At 43.8% G+C, this 24132-nt stretch overlaps 1 protein-coding gene across 1 annotated transcript in view; it reads left to right on the top strand.

Moving 5' to 3' along the window:
* The first annotated feature begins 826 nt into the window (after positions 1 to 826).
* The window catches only part of MSANTD1 (Myb/SANT DNA binding domain containing 1), a 46784-nt gene continuing 23478 nt past the window's right edge, over positions 827 to 24132 (top strand). The window contains exons 1-2 of the mRNA XM_030192584.1: positions 827 to 1244; positions 19137 to 19421. Of these exons, the coding sequence (XP_030048444.1) occupies positions 991 to 1244; positions 19137 to 19421 (539 nt within the window). The 5' untranslated portion in view covers positions 827 to 990. The remainder of the gene's footprint in view (positions 1245 to 19136; positions 19422 to 24132) is intronic.

The following is a 24132-nucleotide window of genomic DNA, read 5'->3' on the forward strand; positions in this document are numbered from 1 at the left end:
TTGCTGCACCGGGGACGGTTAGTGTAGTTTAATAAAAGAGTCCCTAAAAGCAGACATTGCTGGATATGTTTTGGTGCCATGATTACAATGGTGTCTATGTGAAGGTGATCCCTCTTTATAGCAAACTGAACTTAGGTCTTCCTTCCCCCACAGAAATCATTGTACATTATTTAATATAGGAATCATATTTCTACTAATAAGCAAATTCATTTGTTTGAGTCAACACTGAAATGAGTAGCTAAAATAGGTAAACAGGTGGATAAATCCTTAAAGATGAACAGAAATTCCACAGAGAAATATTATATATAAATCTCTCTCTCTGTCTCTCCATTTGTATATATAGATTGATAAAAATATATAAAAGAAAGAGAGAGAGATGTATTATTATTAATAATAAAGGCTCTTAAAGGGGCTTTCACTGTGCACTTGGACACTGTCCTTTCAGACTCTTAACGAATTTGCAATGCCCAACTTAAAAGCTTATTCAGGGGACCACGACCCTTGCTAGTGCCTTTTTCTTTTTGAAGAAGACAGGCTAGAAAGAAGAACTTAAAAGTGTTTTCACAAAAGGCTATATAGATCTGTTTTAATCTTGCTGTTTCTGCTGTTGCTGCTGCTGCTGCTAAACCTCTTTTTAAAGCCTTTAAAAGCTTTAATATTGATGGCCTGTCAACTTTGTCCTGGTTATTTGGCTTTCAGTTAAAAGGCTTTTGTTGTTCTAGCTTATGCAGTGGCTCTGTTGCTATGGGAACGTGACATCAAAATGACGTTTCTCTGTTTAAAAGCTTTTAACTAAATTCCTGCCTGTCGGATGTAGGCCCCATTTTATGCTCTCAAGCTCCAAGCTGTTGCAAAGAGGTTTCATGTGCTCTGTTGTCATTCAAATTCTTCTTCCAGTGTGGAAGGCCCTGCACTGCAGAAATTTACACTAAAATAACTTAAATCTTTGTTTAAGTGTCTTCTTTTAAAGCCCTTTCAGGTCATTTAGAAATGGCTGCAGCAGAAATTCCCAGCTATGTTGTTTCATCTCAGAGTGAGAAGCACAGGAGGGCCAGGAATTGGACTGATGCAGAAATGAGAGGCTTGATGCTGGTCTGGGAAGAATATTTTGATGAACTGAAACAAACCAAAAGGAATGCCAAAGTTTATGAGAAAATGGCTAACAAACTCTTTGAGATGACTGAGGAACGTCGCCATGGAGAGGAAATAAAGATCAAAATTACAAACATGACATTCCAGTACAGGTAAGCAGCACTGAATTTTGTTTGGTGAATATTTGTTTTCTGTTTTGGGCTCTTCAGTGATGGTTTTTGTGCATCTTGTTGCCTTGTGAGGATATTACAGATGTGAGGCTTTAGTATCCCTTTAAAAAAATATATTGTGCTTATTTTAGCAATTGCTTTTATTATTATAATATTCTTGTGCTCTTAGCCTGCTGAAAATCTTATTGATTAAACTAAAAAACATGCAGTCAGGATCTATTAAGTTCTGTTTCCTGTGGGACTATTAAAGTGGGCACAGCTGAAGCAGTGCTGTCTAAAGGAGCTTGCCTTATTCCAACCACCACGCTCTGCTTACAAGGAAAAGTTCAAAATCCACATGTCATTTGGCATAAAGTTACCAGGTTTTGACATTGCATACTGAGGGGAAACACTTCAGGAGGTCAAAAATAAAGCAACATTTCTGACACCTACTAGACCTATTCTAATTATAACCAGCATCAGCAAGGGAAGTCTCATAAATACAGAGAGAGAGAAAGAGTGCCTGGGAAAAGTGCTGCAAGGGAGGAGGAAAGGGATCAAAAAAAGAAACCAAGATGATTGTAAGTAAATATGAATCATAGACATGTTAGAAAGTTGAAATGCAAAAATATAAGGCCTGAAAACTTTTGCTGTAGAATAAGTGTGGCCTTATTGAAATAACCAGTGTACTGGTGTATTACTCTAATTAAAAATAAACCCCAAAACTACACATACACACGTGCTACATTAGAACATAAAAAAGAGTAATATCTATTGTTATAATGCAATTACAATTCTAGGTTACTGAATATATTACCTTTGTGTATTATGTTTAAATACTCATGTATAACTATGCAGACATTAATTTTTTAGCCTGAGATAATTAAATGTAATCTTCTCACTCAATAGATAGTTGTTGGCCACTGTACTGATATTTCTGGCTTCCCAGCTACAGCTAGGATGGGACTGGGGGGGGGGGGGGGGAACTGTGGCAGTTGCCCTTAGTGTCAGGAAAGGGGGCATTACGACAGTGAGCCTCTGCTGTTGAGGTTACACTTGCATGGTGGGAGAACCTCTAGAGTTTAAGCATGCAGTCCCATACCGTGCTTACTGGAACATAATGATTACATGTGCTGCAAATGCAAATCACTGCCAGGCTGCTGCTGTGCTGCCTATCACTGTGGAGAGAGGAGCAGCAGTGGAAGGCTACCACTGTGCTGTCAGAGGAACTGCTGCCTTGACCGCTGCCTGTGCTGTGCTAGGGCCACGATCCACCCTTTGTGGAATCAAGAGGAAGCTAAACTGGGAAGGAGAGAAGACAGGCTCTGCTAACTCACCATCTGTCCACACTATGCCCTGCTTCACTCACTCGCCACCATGGTGAGGTCTGGTTTCTCTTCTGTTGTCCATTAGCCAATATTAATGGCTATCCTTGTTCAAAAAGTAGCTGAACACAGGTAAAAGGGAGGAGTGAGATGCTGGATGGAGGGGAGGGTAAGGAGAAGGGGGCAAGTTGTGATGTGTGCAACATCCTTCACTTTTCTGCATCCCAGTGTACCCCGGGTCTCATCCGTGCACTAGCTCCTGTCCCAGGCCACAAAGATTAATCAGTTCAGTTTCACATACAGGGCCACTCTCACCTCACTCATCCATTCCAGTTCACCTGCTGTTGAGCTTGGGAATGGGTCTAAGGTCCGGAATAACGATCCAAGGGTTTGGGAGGCACTTATACCCTCATGCTGAAAGATACACTGTAGTCACAGCTTATGTAAACTCAAACTATTTATTTCTTCCAGCTCTGCAACAGGCAGTACTTCAAACCTTTCTTACATAGTAACATACAGTGTAAATGACGGCAGATAAAGACCTGTACTGTCCATCCAGTCTGCCCAACAAGATAAACTAATTTTACATAGTATGCGATATTTTATACGTATACCTGAGTTTGATTTGTCCTTGCCATTCTCAGGGCACAGATTGTAGAAGTCTGCCCAGCACTGTTCTTGTACTAAAAGTTCTGAAGTTAACGTCGAAGCCCCTTTAAATTTACACTCCAGCCCATCCATATCTAGTCAGTCACAATCAAAGCACAGACCGTAGAAGTCTGCTCAGCACTGGTTTTGCTTCCCAATTACCAGTGTTGCCACCCAATCGCCAGTAAAATTCATAAGTACATAAGTAATGCCACACTGGGAAAAGACCAATGGTCCATCGAGCCCAGCATCCTGTCCACGACAGCGGCCAATCCAGGCCAAGGGCACCTGGCAAGCTTCCCAAAAGTACAGACATTCTATACATGTTATTCCTGGAATTGTGGATTTTTCCCAAGTCCATTTAGTAGCGGTTTATGGACTTGTCCTTTAGGAAACCGTCTAACCCCTTTTTAAACTCTGCCAAGCTAACTGCCTTCACCACGTTCTCTGGCAACGAATTCCAGAGTTTAATTACGCGTTGGGTGAAGAAAAATTTTCTCCGATTTGTTTTAAATTTACTACACTGTAGTTTCATCGCATGACCCCTAGTCCTAGTATTTTTGGAAAGCGTGAACAGACGCTTCACATCCACCTGTTCCACTCCACTCATTATTTTATATACCTCTATCATGTCTCCCCTCAGCCGTCTCTTCTCCAAGCTGAAAAGCCCTAGCCTCCTTAGTCTTTCTTCATTTTAGTCACCCTTCGCTGCACCTTTTCCAATTCCACTATATCTTTCTTGAGATGCGGCGACCAGAATTGAACACAATACTCAAGGTGCGGTCGCACCATGGAGCGATACAACGGCATTATAACATCATCACACCTGTTTTCCATACCTTTCCTAATAATACCCAACATTCTATTTGCTTTCCGAGAGGCAGCAGCACACTGAGCAGAAGGTTTCAGCGTATTATCGACGACGACACCCAGATCCCTTTATTGGTCCGTAACTCCTAACGTGGAACCTTGCATGACCAGGCCAGTTTTTTTTTTTTGGAGTTCCGTCTTTCTTTTCTAATTAGTGGAATATGTTTGGCCTGGGCCTCCAGGATGGTATTTTTGAACAGCGTCCATGCATGTTGTACAGTTTTTACCCTCTCAGTTGTCCCCATAAGGTTTTTTTTGCACCGTTCTTCTCATTTTATCATATTTGACTTCCTGTGTATAGTTACTTCAAGGTTGATATTAAAACTGATCATATTATGATCACTGTTATCAAGCGGCCCTAATACCATAACGTCCCTCACCAGATCATGCGCTCCACTAAGGACCAAGTCTAGAATTTTTCCTTCTCTCGTCAGCTCCTGCACCAGCTGCTCCATAAAGCTGTCCTTGATTTCATCAAGGAATTGCACCTCTCTAGCGTGTCCCGATGTTACGTTTACCCAGTCTATATTTGGATAATTGAAGTCACCCATTATTATCACATTGCTCATTTTGTTTGCGTCTCTGATTTCTTTTATCATTTCTGCGTCTACCTGCTCATCCTGGCGAGGCGGACAGTAGTACACTCCTATCACCGTCCTTTTCCCTTTTCTACATGGAATTTCAACCCACAATGATTCAAAGGTGTGATTTGTGTCCTGCTGAATTTGTAATCTATCTGAGTCAAGGCTCTCGTTAATATACAATGCTACCCCTCCACCAGTCCGGTCCACCATATCACTATGATATACTTTGTACCCCGGTATGACAATGTCCCATTGGTTATCCTCCTTCCACCAGGTCTCAGTAATGCCTATTATATCCAATTTTTCATTTAGTGCAATATATTCCAACTCTCCCATCTTATTTCTTAGACTCCTAGCATTTACATATAGACATTTCAGAGTATGTTTGTTGTTCCTATTTGCCTGATGCTTAGTACTGGACACTACTGATTTGCCATCTTTTGTCTGATCTTTAGTTGTATTTAAGGGCACCTGGCCTACCACGGTCTGTTGTTTAACCTCACTATCCTGAAACCCTATCTTCCCTGTTTGTGAGGTATCTTTGCAAGATACCTTATCCCGAACCATGCACTTTTGAGCGACTGACGGCCTTCCCCACATTTCTAGTTTAATAGCTGCTCTATCTCCTTTTTAAATGCCGATGCCAGCAGCCTGGTCCCACCCTGGTTAAGGTGGAGCCCATCCTTTCGGAATAGGCTCCCCCTTCCCCAGAATGTTGCCCAGTTCCTAACAAATCTAAAACCCTCCTCCCTGCACCATTGTCTCATCCACGCATTGAGACTCCGGAGCTCTGCCTGTCTCTTTGGCCCTGTGCGTGGAACAGGTAGCATTTCAGAAAATGCTACCCTAGAGGTTCTGGATTTGAGCTTTCTACCTAAGAGCCTAAATTTGGCTTCCAGAACCTCTCGCCCACATTTTCCTATGTCATTGGTACCTACATGTACCAAGACAGCGGACTCCTCCCCAGCACTATCTAGAATCCTATCTAGGTGACACGTGAGGTCCGCCACCTTCGCACCAGGCAGGCAAGTCACCAGATGATCTTCACGTCCACCAGCCACCCAGCTATCTATATGCCTAATGATCGAATCACCAACTACAACAGCTATCCTAACCTTTCCCTTCCGGGCAGCATTTGGAGACATATCCTCGGTGCGAGAGGATAGTACATACCCTGGTGGGCAGGTCCTGGCTACAGGAGTACTTCCTACTTCACCAGGGTTATGCTCTCCTTCTAGGAGACCTCCCTCCTCCAGGGTAGCACAAGGGCTACCAGGCTGGAGGTTGGACTTCTCTACAGCATCCCTGTAGGTCTCCTCTATGTACCTCTCTGTCTCCCTCAGCTCCACCAAGTCTGCTACTCTAGCCTCAGGAGAACGGACACGTTCCCTGAGAGCTAGGAGCTCTTTGCATCGGGCACACACATATGACATCTCACCAACTGGGAGATAACCATACATGTGACACTCAATGCAAAAGACTGGATCCATTCCTTCTAAACAGGATTCCTTTGTGTTTATCCCATGCATGTTTGAATTCCATTACTGTTTTCATCTCCACCACCTCCCGCGGGAGGTTATGTATCCCCCACCCTTTCCATGAAAAAATACTTCCTGACATTACTCCTGAGTCTGTCCCCCCCTTCAACCTCAATTCATGTCATCTAGTTCTACCACCTTCCCATCTCTGGAAAAGGTTTGTTTGCGGATTAATACCTTTCAAATATTTGAACGTCTGTATCATGTCACCCCCGTTTCTCCTTTCCTTCAAGGTGTACGTGTTCAAGTTGGCAAGTCTCTCCTTGTACAGTTTGCAACACAAATCCATACCATTTTTGTAGCTTTTCTTTGCACCGCTTCCAGTCTTTCTACATCTTTAGCAAGATGCGGCCTCCAAAACTGAACACACTACTCCAAGTGGGGCCTCACCAATGACTTGTAGAAGGGCATCAAAACCTCCTTTCTTCTGCTGCTTATACACCTCTTTATGCAGCCTAGCATCCTTCTGGCCACAGCTGCTGCCTTGTCGCATTGTTTCTTAACCTTTGGATCCTTGGACACCAACACCCCAAGGCCTTTCTCCTGAGTCGAGCTTACTAATCTCTCCTCTCCTATCCAGTATCTCTTTTGGGTTTCTGCACCCCAAGTGCATCACTCTGCACTTCTTGGCATTAAATGTTAGCTGCCAGACCTTTGACCTTTCTTCTAATGTTTGGAGATACCTTCTCATGGTTTCTACTCCCTCCAGGGTATCCACTCTCTTGGCTATCTTCGTGTCATCCGCAAAAAGGCAAACCTTTCCTTCTAACCCTTCAGCAATATCTCTCACAAATATATTAAATAGAATCAACCCCAGCACTGACCCCTGAGGAACTCCACTGCTCACCTTCCTTTCCTCTGAGCAAATTCCATTTACCACCTCCTCTGCCACCTGTCGGTCAACCAGTTTCCTATCCAGTTCACCACTTTTAGTCCTAAGTTCAGCCCTCTCAGCTTATTCATGAGTCTTCTGTGGGGGACCATATCACAGGCTTTGCTGAAATCCAAGTAGATTACTGTACGTCTAGCGTGCGTCCTTTATCCAATTCTTTGGTCACCCATTCAAAGAAGTCAATAAAATTCGTTTGGCAAGATTTTCCTTTGGTAAAGCCATGTTGCCTCGGATCCTGTAACCCGCTGACTTCTAGAAAGTTAACTATCCTTTTTTTCAGCAGCAACTCCATTATTTTTCCTACCACCCGCAGGAGACTTACCGGTTTGTAGTTTCCCACTTCTTCCCTGTCTCCACTTTTGTAAACAGGGACCACATCTGCTTGTCTCCAATCCCATGGAACCTCTCCCATCTCTAAAGATCTATTAAATAAATCTTTAAGAGGTCCCGCCAGGACCTCTCTGAGCTCCCTCAGTATCCTGGGATGTATCCCATCTGGCCCCATAACTTTGTCCACCTTCAGATTCTCAAGCTGTTTATAAACTCTTTCTTCTGTAAACAGTGCAATATCCACTCCATTCCCAGATATTCCCTTGGCATCCAATATTTTCCTCCATGAACACCGAAGAGAAGTAATTGTTTAGCACGTTTGCTTTATCCTCATCACTCTCCACATAACCATTCTCATTATCTTTCAGTCTTGCAATTCCATTCCTATCTTTTCTCCTTTCCCCAATATATATGAAAAAGGTCGTTACCTCTCTTTACATCTTTAGCCATTTTTTCTTCCGCTTGTGCTTTTGCTAGCCGTATTTCCCTCTTCGCTTCTTTCAGTTTAATCTGATAATCTTTTCCGTGATCCTCTCATTGCATTCTTTTGTATTTCTTGAACAAAGCCTCTTTTGCTCTTATTTTTTCAGTTACTTGTTTGGAGAACCATATAGGCTTCCTGTTTCTCTTGTTTTTGTTTACCTTCCTTGCGTGAAGATCAGTTGCCATATTTAAAGCAGCCTTTAGCTTTGACCACTGATTTTCCACTTCTCCTACGTCTTCCCTTGCCAACAGCTCCTTTTTCAGGTATTCCTCCATTTTATCAAAATCAGTAGGTCTGATATTCAGTACTTTCAGTTTTGTGTGGCCACACTCCGCCTTTGCCCTTATATCAGATCATGTGATGATCACAATTATACAGGTGGGCACCCACCCGGATATTGGAAACACTTCCTCCATTCGTGAGCACTAGATCCAGCATCGACCCTTCCCTTGTGGGTTCCATTGCCATTTGTCTGAGCAAGGCACTTTGACAGGCGTCCACAATCTCCCTACTTCTTTCTGATTCTGCACATCAGACAAGTTGAAATCTCCCAACAGTAGCACCTCCCCTTTCATACCAATCTTTTGAATAACTTCTATCAGATTTTTGTCTAGCTTCTCCGTTTGTGCCAGAGGTCTGTAGATAACCCCCATGTGGATACAGGTTCCATCTTCTCTTTCCAGGGTGATCCATAATGCTTCTTCCTTTCCCCAGGTTCCCTGCATTTCAGCTACTCTGATATTGTCTCTCCTCACATAAAGTGCAGTCCAAACAGCATATAAACTCAAACTTAGATCCAGTCCTTTTGGTGTTCCTCAGGGGAACTCCTATACCACTTCTACTCTCAGGTATATTTACTGGGATACCTCATGGGCACCAAATATGCACCTGTCCATGCCTATCCTGGAATGCAGCGCTATTCTCAGTGACTGTTTCTCCTCCTCCTCTCAGCACAAATTCAATCTCTGCGGGCTCAGACCCTCCTCTGGTTTGACCCTCTTCTATCAGTGACCCCCCCCCTTCGGGATCTACCCTGGTCCAGGGACTGAGTTCTTCCTTGCTCCAATCCCCTACTCCCAGGCTGTGTCTCTCCTCTGCCCATCTATAACACATACAGTCTTCCGGTTGGTGCTTTCAGGAGCCACAACCCTTCTTTACAGCCAAAGATCACACTTCTCACTCAGGATTCCCCTTTTCCTCCTCCTGGTCTCTTGGCAAGGGACCATCAGGCAACCAAAGACCCCCTCATGGACATAAATCCAACCTTTATCCTCTTTGTAACTCCTCCCCCCTTGTCATTTTTAGGCAAGGGCAACTCTTTTCTCCTGAATTCTATATCAAAACTACTCTCCTTGGGCTGGGCTTCCTCCCACCCAGGGGCATCCTACCACTCCATCCTTTTAGCAGGGACCTCCCTCCCCCCAGAGCTCTGGAAAAATCATTCACTTTAGTAATACCCCATCCCATGCGGTATTACACAAGTAATAGGGAAGGGGAAGGGAGAAGAAGGGGGCTGATGTATACTTTATTGCATCTCCTGCTATCAGCAAGGAGGGAATTCAGTAATTGAAGTCACTGAGGCTGGCTAAAATGGAGCCTAGGGTGGGAACCTTGTAAAATATCAGAAAAAAATGAGAAGGGGGCTGGGACCAAGAGCCAAGGGATGGAAGGAAATGAGACACAAATTTGGGGGAGGTGTAATTTTTAGATAGGGTACTTATGTATCTCAAGATGTTTTGATATGACAAAACATATGGGTTCCTGGGTACATTGTTTGGACAGAGCTAGGGTGAGGGATGGAGATCAATGCATATGTTTATGGAGTACATGCAAAAATTTAAGACTCACACTCTTGAATTCCTCTCAGAGCTGGCAGGATAGAGGAAGTAGTAGCGGGGCAAGGAGAGCTGCGGTCTTGTGAGTCTTCACTCCTCGTTAACTAGCATGGACCTGGCCGAGGTAGAAGGAAGGGAGCTAAAAAGGTGCTGCATTGTGGTGGGGGTTAGGAGAGAGAAAAGACAGAGAGAGCTAGGTGGGAAATGCTAGCTTATGGTTGGGGAGGAGAGAAATGGGGCGACTGAATGGGGAGAGAGAAAGTGAAAAAAAAACAGGGGCAGTGCTAACTGCAATGAGACAGAGATGGGACAGTACTGGATGGGAGGTGGCAGAGAGATTCAGAGGCAAAGCTTGATGGGATGAAGACAATGAGAGACAGCAGAGGAGAAATACTGCATGGGAGGGAGTCAGAGCTATAGAGGGGCAATTGTGGATGGGGGAAGCTAGAAAGAGATAGGAGCAGTGCTGGGTGCCAAGAGGAGAGAGACAGGCAATACTGGATAGTGGAGATGGGGAAGGGAGATGCTAGATAACGGGGAGAGAGAGACAGATAGTGCTGAATGGTGCGGGAGAGAGATGGGGCAATGCTGGATGGTGGGGCAAGGGATAGAGATGAGATTCTAGATGATAGAGGTGGGAGAAACTGAGGAAGAGGGAGACCAATGAGAGATTTAATTTAATTCTGGCATTTATAATTGGCTTAGCCATCAAGTTCAAGGCAGAGGACAATCGCACGTTGTAAGCAGGTACTTTCTCTGTCCCTAGAGGGCTCACAATCTTCGTTTTTTTTGTACGTGAGTCAATGGAGGGTTAAGTGACTTGCCCAGGATCACAAGGAGCTGCAGTGGGAATTTAACCCAGGATGCTGGGATCAAATCCTGCTGCACTAACCATTAGGCCACTCTCTGGATAGCAGTGAGAGAGAGAGAGAGACAGACAGACAGACAGACAGACAGACAGAGGAGATGTGGGATGGTGGTGGAGAGAGGGAGAGACAGAGAAGATACTGAATGACAGGTAGTAGAGACAGAGAGAAAATGCTAGATGGCAGGGGTGAAAGAGTTAATGAAAGATTGGGGAATAAGAGGAAGGAGAATGAGAGGGTCAGGATGAGGGAAAGAGATGAAAAGCTATAGAAAGAAGACATAATACAGAGGGAGATCAGACTGGATAATATGAATGAAATCTGAATGGAGAGACAGAAAAATGGAATAAAGCTGAAAGTAACAGATCAGTGGATGTAGTGGAGGAAGTGACATGATAAAGAAAGAAGACAGAGGGAGAAAAAATGACAATTGGACAGGAGACCCTTGGAAAGAGAGTTAAAAGAAGACAGAAAAGCAGTAATCAGAAACTGGAACCGACACAAAAAAATTAAATGACCAGACAGCAAAGGTAGAAAAAAGAGTTTTATTTTTAATTAAGGATGAAGTAATGTGGTAGTCATGTTAGTCCACTTTAAAAGTTAATAAATATAAATAAAGAAAAAACCCCGGAAAATAAGGTGATACCTTTTTAAAATAGATTTTGAAGGCCAAAACCACTTTCTTCAGGTCAGGACAGGATACTGCTATTGTAGTATGCTTGTCCTGACTTAAGAAAGGAAGTGTAGGCCTTCAAAGCTAGTCAAAAATGTAATAAGTTATCGTATATAATAAAACGCACCTCCAACATTCTGAAGCTGATTGCATGGCTGAGGCATTCCTGCTCTCTGTATCCATCTCCTGAATTGACATCACGTACTACTGCTACTTACTACTACTTAACATTTCTAAAGCACTACTAGGGTTACACAGCGCTGTACAAATTAACATAGAGGGACGGTCCCTTCTCAAAGAGCTTACGGGTTCGTCACAAGCAGAAGTGGCCAACTACACGAGGTTTCTCGGCTTCAGAATGTTGGAGGTGCATTTTATTAAATAGGATTGGTCAGTTCCTTGAAGCACAGCTAGAGCTCAGCGTCCTGCACAGTAACGCTCAGACACCAGAGAGGGGGGGGGGGGGGGCTGACACCAGAGAGGGGGGGGGGAGGTATGTCACACACACATACACTCTCTCTCTCACACACTTTCTCTCGCTCACAATCAATGTCTTTCTCTCTCTCACTCTCACACACTCTGTCTCACACTGTATCACATTCACTCTCTATGTGTCACACAGTCACTCACACACTCTCTTGGTCTCATACATTCAGTCTCACAGAGAGTCTGTGTCTCACACACTCTCTCTCGCACACACTGTATCTGTGTGAAACACACTCTCTCTCACACTGTGTCTCACATACACTTGCACACACTCTCATTCTCACATACACACTCACTCTCTCACAGACACACTCGCACCCACACTCACTCTCTCACACACACACACACACTTGCACATTCACTCTCTCTCTCTCACACAGTCACTCTCACATACACTCTCTCAAACACACACACTCCAAGGAAAACCTTGCTAGCGCCCGTTTCATTTGGGTCAGAAACTGGCCTTTTTTACTAGTAGCTCAATAAAAAGGTATTACCTTATTTTTCATTTTCATTTTGTTAATTTTAAATATAACAATTGGAGTATGTCAGTTTTTAAAATTTATCTCTGCTATCTTTATTTTTTGCACAGTACAGAGAGACATGTGTCACTGTTTCTATTTCTCCCTTTTATTGTATGCAGAGCCTGAGTTTTAGGGGGTTCAGTTTAATTTTTGTCTACATGTTTCTATTTTTAGTTTGTGTTTATTTGTTCTATACCTGATGAGGGTCTACCTGTGTTCATGTGTGAAAAAAAATGGGTTTTCTGATAGCACTGAATGTGCAGGATTGATCTGTACTAATCTAGCTTGCTTAGTTTTCCAAGGTGTATTGATGTTCTAGTGTTCATTGCGATGTTGATGGTGCTGCCTTTTCTGAGGAAGGCCCTTGTTGTGTGGCCACTGGAAGTTAATACTGTTATGATATAGTACTGAGTGATTTTGTAGGGTTTTGTATGTATGATACTGTATTTTGGTTTAGCTCATTCCTCTTTCAGTTGTAGCTAAATATGTATTATATTCAGGTGCAGTAGTAATTTTCCTACCTCTGAAGGGCTTACAAGTCTGTTTGTACCTGAGGCAGTGGAAGGTTAAGTGACTTATCCAAGATCTCAAGGAGGTGGTAGTGGGATTTGACTACTGCTCTAAGTATTAGGTACAGCTAATACATATAAAACATAACTCAACAATAAACTAAAAGCCAGCATATCTGAATCCTAGTGGCCATTTAGCAACCTACCAAAAAAAAACAAACCCTCCTGATAGGCAAATCATTTTATAGATGCCATTAACTACTAGTTTTCTGTAACATTGTTGCTCAAATTTCCACCTAATTCAAGATTTGTTCTTAGATTAGATTTGTTTTAGCTTGGTGAATTTGTGACAAGGCGGTGGCCCTAGCTAGAAGGTTGTTAGGCTGTATAGAGAGAGGTGTGACCGGCAGAAGAAAGGGGGTGTTGCTGCCCCTGTATAAGTCGTTGGTGAGGCCCCACCTGGAGTATTGTGTTCAGTTCTGGAGGCCGTATCTTGTTAAGGATGTAAAAAGAATTGAAGCGGTGCAAAGAAAAGCTACAAGAATGGTATGGGATTTGCGTTACAAGACGTATGAGGAGAGACTTGCGGACCTGAACGTGTATACTCTGGAGGAAAGGAGAAACAGGGGTGATATGATACAGACGTTCAAATATTTGAAAGGTATTAATCTGCAAACTAACCTTTTCCGGAGATGCGAAGGCAGTAGAACGAGAGGACATGAAATGAGATTGAAGGAGGGCAGACTCAAGAAAAATGTCAGGAAGTATTTTTTCACGGAGAGAGTAGTGGATGCTTGGAATGCCCTCCCGCGGGAGGTGGTGGAAACGAAAACGGTAACGGAATTCAAACATGCGTGGAATAAACATGAAGGAATGGATCCTAAAGAGCTTAGACGAGATTGGGTGGCAAAGCCGGTGGCGGGAGACGGAGATGGTGCTGGGCAGACTTATATGGTCTGTGCCAGAGCCAGTGGTGGGAGGCAGGGCTGGTGGTTGGGAGGCGGGGATAGTGCTGGGCAGACTTATACGGTCTGTGCCCTGAAAAGGACAGGTACAAATCAAGGTAAGGTATACACAAAAAGTAGCACATGTGAGTTTATCTTGTAGGGCAGACTGGATGGACCGTGCAGGTCTTTTTCTGCCGTCATCTATTATGTTACTATGAAATGCTGTCATCCTTGTGAGAGTAGCATAATGTCTGTTTTTTAAGATGTTGCACTGGTTACCTGTGGTGCAGCGTATTGAGTTTAAGATTTTGTTGTTGATATTTCAGACACGTCAGTGTGTTGCTCCATTGGCTTTGGTGCAGTGTTTGCAGACTTACTGTCCTATCAGGGTGTTGCGATCTCAAGATTTGAATTTGCTGGTTATCCCTTTGTTTCATCAAGTTCGTTTGGAGGAAATTCAAACTCGAGTTTTTGCTGTAGTTGGCCGTTCTCTGTGGAATTCTCTTCCTTTGGCCATGCACCAACTCTCTTCTATGTCACAGTTTAACAAGCAGTTGAAAACATGGTTGTTTTTTAAAGCATTTGTTTGAGGGGAGGGGTTTCAGGTATTTCTGGGGCATTGACTGTATGCTTTTTTGACATGTTTTCATCTGTTTATTTTAATGAGTGTTATGTTGTACCCCACCTAGATGGCTGGATAGGTGGGTTATAAATGTATTAAATAAATAAATTTATTTATATGTTTGCAGGAGGTATAAGGCCATATTATACAGAACCAAAAAAGATATGAAGAGAGAATTCTCAGCTCCCAGCTCAAATACGTGCTTGGGTCTTTGCTAGTAACAGAGTCATTTTAAAAACTTGTGTTCACAGGTATCATTTATCATTTATTGTTTATTGATTTAATATACCGCCTCTTTCATGAGTTGAGGTGGTTTACACAATTACAGACATATGAGAGTTTAAAAAAAATTACCTCAGGGTTATGAGCTAGATTCTATATATCACGCCTAAAGAATCAGCGCTAAATAATATGCCTAGGCATATTCTATAAACCAGTGTTTCCCAAGTCTAGTCCTGAAGTTCCCCTTGCCAGTCAGGTTTTTGGGATATCCACAATGATAATGCATAAAAGAGATTTGCATATAATGGAGACAGTGTATGCAAATCAAGTTCATGCATATTCATTGTGGATATCCTGAAAATCTGACTGGCAAGGGTAACTTCAGGACTGGACTTGGGAAACACTGCTATAAAATACGCCTAAAGTTAGGTTCGGTTTATAGAATACACCTAAATCTAGGTGTAGTTTAAAGAATATGCCTAGTGGCCATTTTCTGTGACTATATTAATTGCGACCATTTATGCCATTGAAAACCTGGTGTAAATGCAGGCGCCTAAATTACATGCAGAATGAGCGTATTCTACAACACTGCGTGTAAATTAAAGGAACGCCCAAAACCTGTCCATGTCCTCCCATGGCCACTCCTCCTTTTTAGATCAAAGTCAGAATTTACTCGCATCATTTTATAGAATATGCTGAGACAGTTATACATGTAAATTCTAATTAATGCCAATTAGTGTCAGTAATTGCCTTTTAAGTGCAATTATCAGCATTAAGCTAATTAAGTTGCATGCGCAAATCCAGAATATGACCGGATTTGCGCTCGCAACTTAAGTTGCACTATATAGAATCCTGGGGTATGTGTGTAAAAGTATGCATGATGACAAAATGTGTACTTTTATACAGTGAGTTCAAAGGAGTGTTCTGAGGTGGAGTGTGGATGGAGTCACAAAGTAAGCACATTCTTTATAATAGACACATGGTCACTCATATTGTACATGCAGACATTTATACCAGCTCCAAAACAGTCAAATTCCACACCTTCAATCTAGATGTGATTTCTGTCAGTTTACCTTACTATTTTATTAAGACATCAAGGAGCTCATTTTCAAAGCACGTAGACTTACAAAGTTAAGTGGAGGGGCATTTTCGAAAGGGACGTCCAGGTTGCGATTTGGACGTCCTTGCAAAACGGCGAAATCCAGGGGCGGGGAACCCCTATTTTTGAAACAAGATGGACGTCCATCTTTCATTTTGAAAATACCGTCAGGGACATCCCTAGATTTGGATGTCCCTAGACATGGACGTTTCTGACGTACTGCGATTTTCGAAACCAAAGATGTCCATGTCAAAAACGATCAAATGCAAGCCATTTGGACATGGGAGGAGCCAGCATTTGTAGTGCACTGGTCCTCTTGACATGCCAGGACACCAACCGGGCACCCTAGGGGGCATTGCAGTGGACTTCATAAATTGCTCCCAGGTACATAGCTCCCTTACCTTGTGTGCTGAGCCCCCCCCCCAAAAAAAAACCAAAACCCACTACCCACAACTGTACACCACTACCATAGCCCTTACGGGTGAAGGGGGGGCACCTAGATGTGGGTACAGTGGGTTTCTGGTGGGTTTTGGAGGGCTCGCTGTTTCCTCCACAAATGTAACAGGTAGGGGGAGGGTGGGCCTGGGTCTGCCTGTCTGAAGTGCACTGCAGTACCCACTAAAACTGCTCCAGGGACCTGCATGCGCTGTCGTGGACCTGAGTAAGACATCTGAGGCTGGCACAACATATTTTGAAAGATGTTTTTTGAGGGTGGGAGGGGGTTAGTGACCACTGGGGGAGTAATGGGAGGTCATCCCTGATTCTCTGCAGTTGTCATCTGGTCATTTTGGGCACCTTTTTGTGCCTTATTCGTAATAAAAACAGGTCTGGGTGAAAACGTCCAAGTGTTCGTCAGGGACATCCTTATTTTTTTCGATTATGGGTCAAGGATGTCCAAGTGTTAGGCATGCGCAAGTCCCGCCTTCACTACGCCTCCAACATGCCCCCTTGAACTTTGGCCGTCCTTGCGACAGAGTGCAGTTGGAGATGTCCTAAATCGGGTTTTGATTATACCGATTTGGACGCCCCTGGGAGGACGTCCATCTTCCGATTTATGACAAAAGATGGATGCCCTTCTCTTTCAAAAATGAGCCCAATAGTAACACATAGTCTTGAAACCGTCACTGCAAGCTAAAAAATCACTCACTGCTGCTGCCTGAATATTTATTCCACTATTATTTTAATAGCACAGCTGGATGGATGCAGTGCTGTACAATGATAAGTATTGAAGTACGATATGTCTCTGCTCTGAAGAGCTTATAAGTTAAGGGAGTACCTGAGGCCCAAGATCACAAATATCAGTGACAAAAGTGGGATGTGAATACCAGTTTCCATGGTTCTCAGCCCATTTCTGTAATCACTAGGTTACTTCCTTTTCTCAAATATCAGAATATACAGTCTATTTTTTTAAATGATTGCAAACAGAAAGACCTAATGCTACTGGCTATCACCTTCATTGTAGCATTGAGGCCCCAATGCACAAAGCTTACTGTGCTAAGAATGTCCAATTTTGACTGATTCAATCCAGTTTAGCGTGCACGTTATTCAATAAGTAATGCACAAAGGGATCCTGCGTGGTTTTTACCATTCGCAGTAGCAGCCAATGAGAATCATATGCAAATATATTACCACAAGCTGATTAGTATTTAAATGAGCATTCCAAGCCATGCACAGAAGGGATCATCTATCTTTAATGAGAAAATTTTTACGGGTGGTCAACACATGGCTTCCAAACATGCACATACAAACAATAAAACCCCCTGGGGGCTTGAAAGTTGGTGTGGAACCCCAGAAAAAGAAACTTTCTCGCCCCGGGAGGTTTAGTGCTTATATGCGTGTACACAATCTGTGTGTAGCAGTGGAATGCTGTGGAGGTGTGCCCATAACACACGCTGTTCTGGGTATGCGCATAGCATTGACGCTTGGTGAGTGTCCTACACATGCTCTACATGCACTGGCGCTTTCACTACTGAGCTGCTTGCTGTAACTGCGAGCAGCTCGTTTGCATGAGATTTCCTTTCAGCATCGCTCGCTATTTTAAACTTGTTAACTTTTACTGGGGATCCAAAAGCAACAGGTTTTTTACAGGGACATTTGTGTATCGGCACCTTAGTTTGATTCTGCTACTGTTGTATGACCAAATTTTTAAAGACATGTACTGGCTTTGTAGGTAAGCTCACTAGATTTTGGTAAAATGAATCTTTGCCCACAGAAATTTGAGGAGATTCTTGCATCACGAATTGCTGGGTCTCATTTGTTTTTGTTTTTTTCCCCACTCACTCCATATACTTGATGCTTACTTTGAATCTGGTGTGAACAGAGTTTGTGACACCTCCACTTCTGAGTCTAGGGCCATTAGCAACAGGATGTAGCTGACTGTGGAGGACATTATAACTATTGTGAACCTCTGCTGGAATTCTTAAATTAAAGCTTAACCAAATTTGTCAAATGGTGGTCTACAGCAGCTGGCTGATAACTACCCATGCTGAAGGATAGCAGCAGAAGGTGGGAGCATTTAAGGAATAGGGAAGAGGCAATTGCCTATTTCAAACTTTACATATCACAAAGTAAAAACAAAATACATTGACCACAAAAAAATAAAATGCAAAAATTTGTTTAAATAGTTTAAAAAGCTTCTTAGTTGCCAGATTTGGCAGGGCTCTATTTATAGAATGCTTCCATCAGCCAGTTTGCTAATTTAGCTGAAAATCTATTTTTGGTTTATTTCTGTGCTGCTTAAAGGTGGGAAAATGGACCTATGGTGTTAACAGACGGTTGGGTATCAGCCAGCTAGGATGTGGGATCTCCAGCCCATGAGCGATAAAACAATCTCAGATATTTTCTACTGAAAAAGTGCAAATTGGTGGGGAAGTTAGAGGACATGCTGTCATGCCTCTGTTCTCCTTGGTTTTCTGAAGTCATCCACTTTCTTTTCTTCAGTTGGTGTCCTGTGGTTTTTTTTTTTTGTTTTTTTTTTGGGGGGGGGGGGTTCCCCTCAAGCTGGTGATCATTGTGACCATTCTTCCCTTGGCATACTATATTACAGCAGCGCTATACCTTGTTACTGTGTCAGGGCAGGTTTTTCACCCTACATAATTTTGAAGCTTAAATAATAAGGCTACGGAAGCTGATACTGTACATTTGGTCCTTTGCTGGCTTACAGAGAGAGAGAAGATCGAATGCTTATCACTAAACAAACTGTGAGGGGGAAAATGTGTACAGATTCAACAAATGAAGTAAGTTACTGCCATTTCTGCTTTGGCTACTGTTTTGCTTCCTTAATAGTACACTACACTAGCCACTAACTATGCAAGACAATTGTAGCAGGGATCAAATACTATCTTTAAAGCTATATGTTATACCATTCCAACTCTGATAAGCAGGAAATGGTTCTCTTCATCTCAGTGATCCCATATTGCTGTTTTGTCTCCTTTCTTTCAGGAAATTAAAATGCATGACTGATGGTGAGTCTGCTCCACCTGATTGGCCTTATTATAAGACTATTGATCGAATACTGTCAAAGGTACCTGAGCTGAATGATGTGAAACTGCATGAAGGCCAGTTGCCAGGGCCTTCTACATCTCAGACCGAAGCTTCCCAGTCTCCATCTGCCAAGTCTACACCGCTGTACCTGCCTTACAACCAGTTTACCTATGAAGGAGAGGAAGAGTGCTTCAAGGATGAACATTCAGACAGCTCATCCAGTTTATTGACTTATAAACTCAGGTAGGGTCTTTTTCTCCTGCTTATCTTCTCTCAAGGTTTACAGCATAAGTAGACTTACCAGAAGATGAGATGGTAGGATCTAGGGACAGGGGGAACATGATTCAGACCTTGAATACTTACAAGGAATTACTGAGCAAATAAGCGTTTTCCAAATGAGAAGAAGCTCTAGAGAACGAGAGGGCATGATGTGAAGTTGCAGGAAGGTAGAATCAAATGCAGCATCAGAAAATATTTGCTTGACGTGGAAGGGGGCATGTCCTGGTTACGTGGTGGCTCACTGCTGAATTTGCACCCTAGAGTTCCCACAGAACACTTCCTTCTGGTCCTCTATCTACTTTGCTCTCAGCACATACTCTTCTCTACAGGAACAGTTTCTCCCCAGGGGGAAGGGATTTTCCTTCATGGCCCTGGTGTAAAGTCCCTTCAAAAGAGAACTCAGAGACAGAATGCTCTGTTTCCTTAACTCAAGTGCAAACCAATTATTGATTTGAGGCAGTCTTTCTGTCTTAAGGTTGTACAGCATTGAATAAACACTGTGTAATAACCCCTGTCTCACCATTAAGAGTTCCGGGCACCAGCTAGCTCTTTGGCTGTCCAGCCCCGGCCTACACCCAACTGGGTGTAGGCCAGGGCCGGACTTACTTTATTAGGCAGTAGGGTTTTAAGCCACACTTTTTTTTATATTTCTTTACTAGTCCGGTAGCAAATAAAGTTTACTCTCACTTCAAAGAAATACTGCGGTCCAGATTTTATGCAACAAACTTAAACTCAACTTGAATGCTGCAACAGGCAGATCATCAAATTCTCTGGAAACAAACAGTCCTTTCAGTATTAAACAGGTCAATTTATATCCAATCTGACAACTTGCTCAAAAGAAGGTTAAGTGCCAATTCAAGACTCTTGGTGTAATTTACTAGCCCATTTATAAATCCTAGAGTATTTGAGTATTTACAGCTCCTGCAGTCCATTGCCCATCCTTTTGGGTAGAATAATCCAAGGCTGTGCTTGCAACTCTTTTGCAATAAGCTCCCTGTCTGTCCTTCTCTCTCCAAAGGTACACCTCTCTGTGCTGCCGCCTTTGGTACTAAACAGGCTCTTCCCTGTTCCTGCTCCCGGCCTGAGCCAACTCTTCTGCCCACCCTGAACACTCCTCACACTCCACAGTTAATAACATCATCACTACAGAGCCACAGTGCCTATCACCTAGCTGCCAAGTGTTTACTAGCTAATTAAATCTTGATAACAGCTAACATCTGTTTAATTATACCATCAAGTGAACTGTGAAAGCCAATCCCAAGTCCTCACCTTGTGTAATAAGCAGAAATAAGGAGTGTCTGTTTGCATTTTATATTCCTGGAGGAGAGGAGTATACCTACTATATATAGTTGGCCATCTGTTAAAAGGGTTTGGAAGCTGTACCATCATCAGTTAAGGTTAGTAAAAGTTCTGATTTCAGCAAAAACAACTGGCGTGCGAAGTGTGAAGTCTGATGCAGAGCTTTCTCGGCATCCTAGGTATATCCTAATCCCACCCAGATCCCAACCAGTAAATAATAGTGTGCACCCCTCTTGTTCATCTATCCCGGGCATAGCCTAGGCAGCTACCTAGACCACATCAACCAAGGGGTTACATTTACATGTATGCAAATTTTCAAAAGTATTGATATAGAAAAAAAAATTACATATCTAAGGAAAAACAGGCTGCAGTAAATAATAAATAACATTTTCTAAATAACTCAATACTACATCAAGCACCCAAGCCCACTTATATTCAAGAGTGGGGAGAGAGGGTAACTAAACAAAAGGAAATTATTTCTATTGTAATTATAAATCAATGTAATTATCAAAAAAGGCAGATAGTGGCACATATCTAACGCCAGAATACTAACTACCTCTCCAGTGCACATCACAATTACTCTGGATTAGCGGTTGTCAGCTCCACAAATTGCTCTACTTGAGATGGATTTTAAAAAAATATTGCACCTCTTCAAACTTAAAAATACACTTTGCAGGAAATTAAAAAGTAAAAGGCCCCTAAATCCACCGCTTTTTGTCATAAAGCCAAAAAAGCTTGCCATTTATCCTGAGTTCCTTTACTGAAACCACGATAAATTCTCACTTTTGGTCATAAAACAAAACTTTCTTATTCCAAAACAGAATGAGCAAAGAGCCCAATTCCTGTTGGGCTCTAACACTTGTGGCCTGATCAACCTGGAAGTCCTGCAAGGTCTCTAATGTGTCAGTCAAATTCAGAAGGCCCATATTCTGGACAGCCACTCCTCTAGAATCAACAGACTGACCTCCAACCCGCATGGCAGGTGGTAAATAAAAGGCTTGCAGAGCAGAAGGAAATGCCTTTTCTGGAAAGATGCTGGATGACCAAGGGAGAATGACAAGAGAGGAGATGCAAGAGACAATTTTTCACAGCTCTCCCAGTGAGAAGTTTGATTAAAATCTCTGGTTTGGGCTGTAGAACTAGATGAACTGGAGAAAGCACAGTGGTCATTATCTGTGGTCAAATTCATCTTTTCAATATATGGAGAGAGATTTCGTAGCAGCCCCCTGCATTGAAATCACAGTGCCTCTCACCTCCGTGTGAAAGCGCTGCAGGCAGCAGGGCAGCAGATCGCCTCCCTTTGGGCCTCCTTCCCTCCCTGTGTCCCGCCCTCATCTGATGTAATTTCCTTTAGGGCGGGACACAAGGAGGGAAGGAGGTGAGAGTCGCTATGACTTCAATGCAGGGGACCCGGCCCAGTGGTGGGGGGAGGGGGGGAGCAGCAGTGGCGGCAGCCTTGCCCCGGGCCCAGCCCAGTCTCTCGACGGCCCTGCAGTAAATAAAGAAAATATTATTTAACCTGAATTGTAGGAGCCCGATGTGAACACAGCCTCTGCCTTCCTTCATGAAGCAGGTGAAAGCTTGGCTCTTCTCCCAAGCCTTTAACAAATGTGCTAATCTCACCCACACAAGGACTAACAACAGCCTCATATACAGTGCCTCACATACAGTAGCAGAACTTGCAACTCTAGGGGCCCTTTTACTAAGGCACGCCCAAAAGTTGCCTGTGCTGCTGTAAGTGTATGTTTTGGATGCTCGCTGGTCCATTTCCTGAGCACGCCTGGAAAAAGGGGGATTTTTTTTTATGTGACGGAAAATAGAACTCAAAACAGACACGAATGTGCTTCTGTCGACCGAACGCCAAAGCGCTGCGGTCCGCCCCTGACAACGCAGAGGCTACTACCACTGAATTTCAGAAAACAAGAAGTCCAGAACTAAAGACCTATCAGCCATAGCAACCCTGAGGCACAAAACCAAAACCAGTCTGCAGACCACACTAGACTAAAACATACCTGGTGGGTTATTGACTGGTCTGGAGCGTCTAGAGCAGTGATGGCGAACCTATGGCACGCGTGCCAGAGAGGGCACGCAGAGCTGTCTCTGTTGGCACTTGCGCCGGCCGTCGCCTCAGCTAGTTCCAGTCCTCCGTTGTCCCACCCACCCGGCACCAGGCCTTCCTCCCTCCCACCTGGCACCAGCCCGCCCGGCCTCCATCCCTCCCTCCGAGCATGAAATTTAAAAGTCTTCCCTTGTCGGAGTTAAGGCGGCATCAGCAGTAACAGCGAAAAGCATGCTGCTGGCTCAGCGCGCCTCCTTCAGCAGCATGCTTTTCGCTGCTACTGTTGACGCCGCCTTAACTCCGACAAGGGAAGACTTTTAAATTTCGTGCTCGGAGGGAGGGATGGAGGCCGGGTGGGCTGGTGCCGGGTGGGTGGGAGGGAGGAATGCCTGGTGCCTGGTGCTGGGTTGGAGGGAGGCAGGCAGGCCGGCCTGGTGCTGGGTGGGAGTGCTGGGTGGGTGGCTTGCCTGGTGCTGGGTGGGTGGCTGGCCTGCCTGGTGCTGGGTGGGAGGGAGGGAGGGAGGGAGGGAGGCCGGCCTGGTGCCTGTTGCTGGGTGGAAGTGCTGGGTGGGTGGGATGCCTGGTGCTGGGTGGCCGCTTGGTGCTGGGTGGGAGGCCTGGTGCTGGGTGGGTGGCTGGCCTGGTGCCTGCTGCTGGGTGGGAGGGAGGCAGGCCTGATGCTGGGTGGGTGGGAGGCTTGGTGCTGGGTGGGAGGCCTGCCGCTGAGAGGGAGGGTGGGCAGGGGGGAGAGGAGGGTGGCTGGACATGGGTGGATGGAGGGGAGGGCAGGGAGGAGAAAAACTGCACATGGATGGAGGGCAAGAAATGAAGAAGAAAGGAGGAAAGTAAAGAAATAAATGGAAAGGAAGCCTGGAAACGGAGTTAAGAGAACAGGACCAATATGGATAGAAAAACAAAATCACCAGACAACAAAGGTAGAAAAAATCATTTTATTTTTATTTTAGTGTTTGGAATATGTCCAATTTACATCTGCTGTCTTATTTTGCACTGGGTATACTGGAGCTGTAACAGCTTACAGAAATGATTTATAATGAAAAAAATCATGTTTTTTTCTCCTATACTAGTATAATATTTTCAGTGATGTCTGTTTATATGCGCCATGGCTGGTGTAAGGGGTGTGGCCGTCATAGGGGTGGAGTCATGTGGTGACCCCGCCCATAATGAGTTAAATTGCCCTGTTGGCACTTTGCGATAAATAATTAGATTTTGGGTTGCTGTTTGGGCACTCGGTCTCTGAAAGGTTCGCCATCACTGGTCTAGAGGAAAGAAAATTAGCAGGTAAGGCCTAATTTCACC

Source organism: Microcaecilia unicolor, chromosome 2, assembly GCF_901765095.1.
Source record: "Microcaecilia unicolor chromosome 2, aMicUni1.1, whole genome shotgun sequence".
NCBI lineage: Eukaryota > Metazoa > Chordata > Amphibia > Gymnophiona > Siphonopidae > Microcaecilia > Microcaecilia unicolor.